The 6,000-nt window shown below is 39.8% G+C and overlaps 1 protein-coding gene across 1 annotated transcript in view; it reads left to right on the top strand.

Moving 5' to 3' along the window:
• Positions 1-267: 267 nt before the first annotated feature.
• Positions 268-6,000, top strand: part of LOC141632016 (uncharacterized) — a 46,724-nt gene continuing 40,991 nt past the window's right edge. The window contains exon 1 of the mRNA XM_074444610.1: positions 268-658. Within this exon, the coding sequence (XP_074300711.1) occupies positions 268-658 (391 nt within the window). The remainder of the gene's footprint in view (positions 659-6,000) is intronic.

Below are 6,000 nucleotides of genomic sequence, written 5' to 3'. Positions count from 1 at the left end.
CTAGCATGACCGTTCAGATGACCGACCGTTCTTTATCACGGCCTTTTGGAGTTTTAGAAAATGTAACCTATTAGGATCGGGAGGTTCTTTATTCCCATCGAATTTGTTATCTTAGACATACCCGAGGACACCAGTACGCCTATTATCTTAGGGAGACCATATTTGCACACTTCTGGTGCAATTGTAGATGTCAGGGCTAGGACACTTACTTTTCAGGTAGAAAGGGAGGACTTGGTTTTTACCCAGTCTAGTATACGCAGGGCACCTATGCAAGTCATTCCCTGTAATGCTATCCCTTCTGTAGAACCCGATAGGGATCCTTCTAATCCTTCTGTTGCGTCACATATTGCTGTTGACTTGACACCTCCGCCCGAGTTTGGGAGCAAATTGGAGGAATATCTCTTTGTTATTTCTTCTACAGGTCTTGACAGGTTGAAAGTCCCAGGAGGCGGGCATGGTATGTTGAATTTGGAGACTGGAACGGTAAGAATTGATGACCCGGGTGGAGGTTTGGAAGAGGTTATACCGTATAAGAAGAAAGCGCATGAGGAAGCCAAAGGCAGAGGTCGTGACGCTACAAAGAGTTGCGGTTCTTCAGTTGATGCGATGGTGTGGAGGCCTAATGTCAAGTTCATGGACGCTAAGGGGACTTCATTCAGTCAGAAGCCTTGTTGTGGAAAATTTAAGTGCTTTGGAAGATGATGAGGAGAAGGTCGAGCTGGGACCTATCTGAAACTAGCGCTGACCGGGAGGCAACCCGGAGTTTAAAACTTTTCAGTTGATTTTCGAACATTTCAGTTTTTGTTGCGTGTTCAATAATTGGTTTTCACAACTATAGACTGCGAAACAATTTAGAGTTGGTTTTTGGTCGTATTTGTGTCGCTATTTGTGTATCTACAGGTGCTTCAAATGACGCCTAGGAATTCGTGCACAGGGGGCTCTCGCCTCGATCGAGTACTTTAATCTCTCGATCGAGTACTTCACCCACTCGATCGAGCACTTCCGCAGTCCCATTCTACTCGATCGAGTACTTTGTTCTCTCGATCGAGTTCGCTTGTTTTGATTTGCGTCCAGTGACGTTGTTATGTGGCTATTTACGACCTCCCTTGTTGCTGGCTGGTTTGGGGAGGTCCCTACTTCGCGTATCCTGTAAGTTTTCTGAGGCTTCACTCTTCCTTTCAGTTTGCATTTCCTTTCTCTATTTTTGAGTACAATGAGGGCATTGGACGGGTTGGTTTGGGTAGGGTATATGCATCCATATCTGTGTCTGCATATTGTTTTTATTGCATTTCAGTTTGCACGTTTATTTTTTGCATGCATTGTTTTTTTAAAATTTCAACAATTCAAAAATCTCATAAAAATTAAATTAAAAAATTTAGAAATATAAAAAAAATCCACGTCTATTTTTGCATATAGGTTGAGTCGGAACGGTATATTTCAATGATGAAATTGCACTACATTTAGTCCTTTCACTTAAGCCTTGCATTAAACTAATAATCTTTAGCATTATCTTATTGCATAGTGTACGAGTTTGTGTTAAAATTTAGCTGAACGAATAGACTTGATCTGAAATTTTGGCAACGTACTCATATTTTCTAAGATTTTAGAGCCTTACAACTGGTGTCATCCATGACCAGTTTCATGTAGGATTGTGAGTAGTTACTCCTTGCATAACACGTAATATCTAATGCATAAGTATGAAATTCAATTGTTTATTGCCTGCATACATTCGGGTTAGTGGTTGGTGTCACGTGCAGGTAGATGCTTACATTCCCTTTTCTTCCCTTTTCACCTATTAACTCCACATTTAGCCAAATTTGCCTTTTTTACCCTTTAGCTACATCCAAACATAGCCTGCCTTGTCAAGCTAGTTTAGTGATTGTTTTTGTGGTATGTTGTTTATGTTGGGGTTGGTGTCCTTAACAGTTAGTGCAAGGACTTATAAACCTCTAAAAGGATCAAAGGGCATACTTTGGTATTATTATCAGTTGATCCACGTTTATCAATAACGGTTGGCTTGCTAGATAAGTTTGACGTTATTGTCATACAGATGGCGGTGATCAACTGGTCCCTAAAAGTCACACCTATAGGATACGTTCGAGAGATGTGACGGTATGAAAATACTGTCATGTAGATGCCAATATTGACTAACCAGTTAGTCCGAGTTATTTGACTAGTAATTAGTCAAATATGTGATGTTGAGATATTATATTTAATACGGATTAAATATCATGGGCTAAGGCGAATTAACCAGTTAATTCGTAAAATTAAATATAAGCGTTTTATATTTAATTAAATGTATATTGAATATAATTATACAATACTGTTTTGTCGGACACGTATTAATAATTCAGCTAACCCGTATTATTAGCTGATGCCTTAATTTCCGATAACCGATAACAGTTTATAATCAGACCACGTCATATACATTTTAGCGATTTTGCGAACCAGACCATGAGCCAAGACTAAAAGGAAGTGGAAGCCCACTTCCCTAGGTAGCCCATGGCCGGCCGAGTGAGAGGGAACAAAAGGGAAGGTTTCTCCTCCCTTCTGACCTAATCAAAACATTTGTAAAAATTTTAGGGTTTTGGAGACAGTTTCTCTCTGAAACCTAGATCTCACATCTCGAAAACCTCACATCAGTTCTCCCAATATTGCAAGGCAATCGGAGAACACCATCTAGCCAAGGGCATATCTCGGACAAGTCTTGGGTGCAACAATTAGGAGGGAATCTCGTTTGATTTTCATTCTTTCGCCGTGCATCATAAGGACCCGAGGTTATTTCTTGTTCCTTATCGTTTCTATTGTATTTATGTTTTATGACTATAATCACATGTTTAAATTTACGTTATAGTCCTAAATTTAAAGGGTAGTATACGGATATTAACCCACAAGTGGTATCAGAGCGAGGCCACGTAAATTTTTCTATGTGTTTTTCATAAAACGTTTTGAGACGATCATGTTTTGTCTAGAAAACCGTGCGGCTGGAATTTTATTTCAGTTGTTTTCTATTTTTTTTTGTAAACCGTGTCATGTTTACACACGGCTGTTTTTTGTTTTCGATTTAATTTTTGCATATTGTTGTTTTATACGGAGATCATAACAATATGTCAAGTTTTGTCAATTTGTTAAATTGTTTTGATGCAATTTTGATCGAAAATTGCAATTGATTTTGTCTCGAAAAATGTTTCACGAGGGTTTTAATTTTTCCAGAAAGTTTTGAACTCGATCGAACACGTTTTCAATCGATCGAGTGGTTTTTCTGTGTTGTTTTACTCGATCGAGTCCTTTGCACTCGATCGACACGCTTTAAAACCCTCTTACCGCTCGATCGAGTTGTCCTCGTACTCGATCGAGCAGCCTTGCTGATATAGGTCCTCGATCGACCTCATGTTTAGTCGATCGAGCACCTCCTGATTGGCATACCCCTCGATCGAATGGCAGCCTCATTCGATCGAGCCCTCCTGTCCCTCGATCGAGCACTTATGTGCCTGGATCGAAGGATTTTTGTTTTAACAGCTTTGAAAATTTATTCCTTTTGTTTTAAATTTTCTTTTGGCTATAATATGTACATTATACGGATATTGTACACTCGCTATGATTGTGAAACGGTTCACACGCGTACCATTAAGTTATTTTAAAGCGTATTTAAAGTAACGGACTGTATTAGATTAAAATTAAATGATAGAAGCGGTTTTATCACATGAATTTTAATCATTAAAAGGTGGTTTGGACAAATTTAACATAATTACGGAATTATGTCACGAATGAATTTGTTTTAGTTGATGCATTTTTATTTATCGTTAATTTTATGAATGCCGTGAATGCCTTTTATTACGTATTTAATTTTTACAATTGATTGTAACTTAGTGTGGCCTTAGTAGAACGTGTTACCGTAATGATGGAACACGGTCTTGGTTGTATTTTGAGATCTCGCATCTCCGTTTTGGATTTTTCACTTGTAATTACAGTTTTAATTAGAATGTAAATAGGTTTATATTTGTAATTTTAAATTGTAATTTTTGAGAAGACCAAAGACGGAGACCAGATGCTCACTCCCGCTACTTGGATCAAGATGGAACAACAAGACAAGCTTCTTGGGTCCAACGGTGGATTCCAAAGTTGTATTTTGTTCTTTTTATTAGGATAGGCCACACTAGGAAATTTTTATTTACGTATTGCATTCCTTTATTTATTTTTCGCAACGATTATTTGCATCATATTCCGCCTAAAAACCAAACCACCTATAATTTATTGCATGAAAACTGACACATATAGAGGTCACGAGTTAGTTTTCATTGACATTCTCATGTCACACGTTTTAAGCCATCATCCAAATAAATTCATTCACGACAGACGCTAGTTATTCGTTCACTTAAAATGAATTATAATTTAGTTGATGGGATCTTCCTCGTATAAACAAAAATTGAGAACAGTCTTTATAGGTCAAACTCCAATGAGTCCCTTCTTCGTCGGTAGGCATACTATGACCCCTTCTACGTCGGGTAAGTTGGAACCGATTGACCTATTTTATCTCAACACTATGGTCACTAAATACGATCCCGTGACTATGGTGGACTATAGATAGGATTTACGGAAATCTATCGACCAAGAGTTCTTCCGGAAGAATTAGCTAAACAGTTGGCTTATCGGTTTACTGTAAATTGAGTCTTGGGATCACTTGTATCATTCTTGAGGGAGATCAATTATGCAAGTGGGAGAGTCTACATGTTTAAAATGATTTTAAAATAGACTTAAATCACCTCGATGAGTTGCTTATTTCGTTTTGTTTTTCTTTCTTTTTCGGTGTAGATCACGTTTTAAACTCGCTAAACTACAAATGGTGGTTCTACCGATAACCCAATGCCAAGTGCCACATTGGACCGTGAGTCCTGGCTTCGGATCTTCATGAATCGATGAATCGGTCTACTCGATCGAAGAATGATGGATCCAACTTCGCGGACCGGGAGGCGGCATTACGGAATCTGCCGCCGCCGCCGACGGAAGCTCAAATATCTCTTGGAGCCTATCCGGCAAACCCAGGTCCCACGGCTAGAGTGCAGAAGTCACCAAGTTTAATGATTTCTATATGGAAGCGGGTGCGATTAAAAACGTACTTATTTTTGCAATGGAACCCAATTTGCAGAAACGCTTCATAGCCCAAGGTGCAAACAAGATTTTCACCACGCTCACTAAGGAATTCTCGAAAGCACCGAGAATCGTGACCTATGAGCATACCACTCGCTTCTTTGATGCGAGACTCCAGAAGGGCCAACCGGTTAGCCCACACATTCTCAGCATGATTGAGAATGTCGAGAAACCGGAGACCTTTAATCGTAACATCAGCGAGAATATCGTTATCGATCGTATTCTTCATTCACTCCACGATGGTTATTCGCAATTTAGAGCGAATTACTATATGAATGATTTGAAGAAAACTCCCCATGAATTGCACTCCCTCCTCGCATGCACCGAGAAGGACATGAAGTTCGGTGGGAGCTCGAAACAGGATGTTCTCGTTGTGTCAAACAAAGGGAAAGGTAAGGGCAAAGCTCCAGCAAACCTAACAAAGAGGTAAGGCGAAGTTCAAGAAGTCGGGTTCGGGGAAGAGTGGTCCTGGTGAGGCGAGTAACTCATCAGGCATGACAAAGAGCAAGAGTGAAAACATGGAATGCCACCATTGCCACATGATTGGGCATTGAGACGCACATGTCCTGTTTATCATGAGGACTTAAAGGCAGGTCGTGTTAAACCTGTTGGTATGTCTTCTCTCTCTTCCACTTTTATTCATATGATTGAGATTAACCACGCAAGTTACGGAACTTGGGTACTTGATACTTGTTGTGGTTCTCATCTGTGTAATCATGTGCGGGGGCTCGAAACATCGAACCCCTCGTAAAGGGTGAGGTGGACTGCGTGTTGGAAATGGAGCAAGAGTAGCTCGCCATCTCCAAGGGGACATATGTGATCCAGCTTCCAAGCGGATTTGAGTTGTCATTA

The sequence above is a fragment of the Silene latifolia genome, chromosome Y (genome assembly GCF_048544455.1).
Source record: "Silene latifolia isolate original U9 population chromosome Y, ASM4854445v1, whole genome shotgun sequence".
Taxonomy (NCBI): domain Eukaryota; kingdom Viridiplantae; phylum Streptophyta; class Magnoliopsida; order Caryophyllales; family Caryophyllaceae; genus Silene; species Silene latifolia.
Note: the sequence above shows the minus strand (reverse complement) of the source record. Positions and strands in the feature narration are given on the sequence as shown.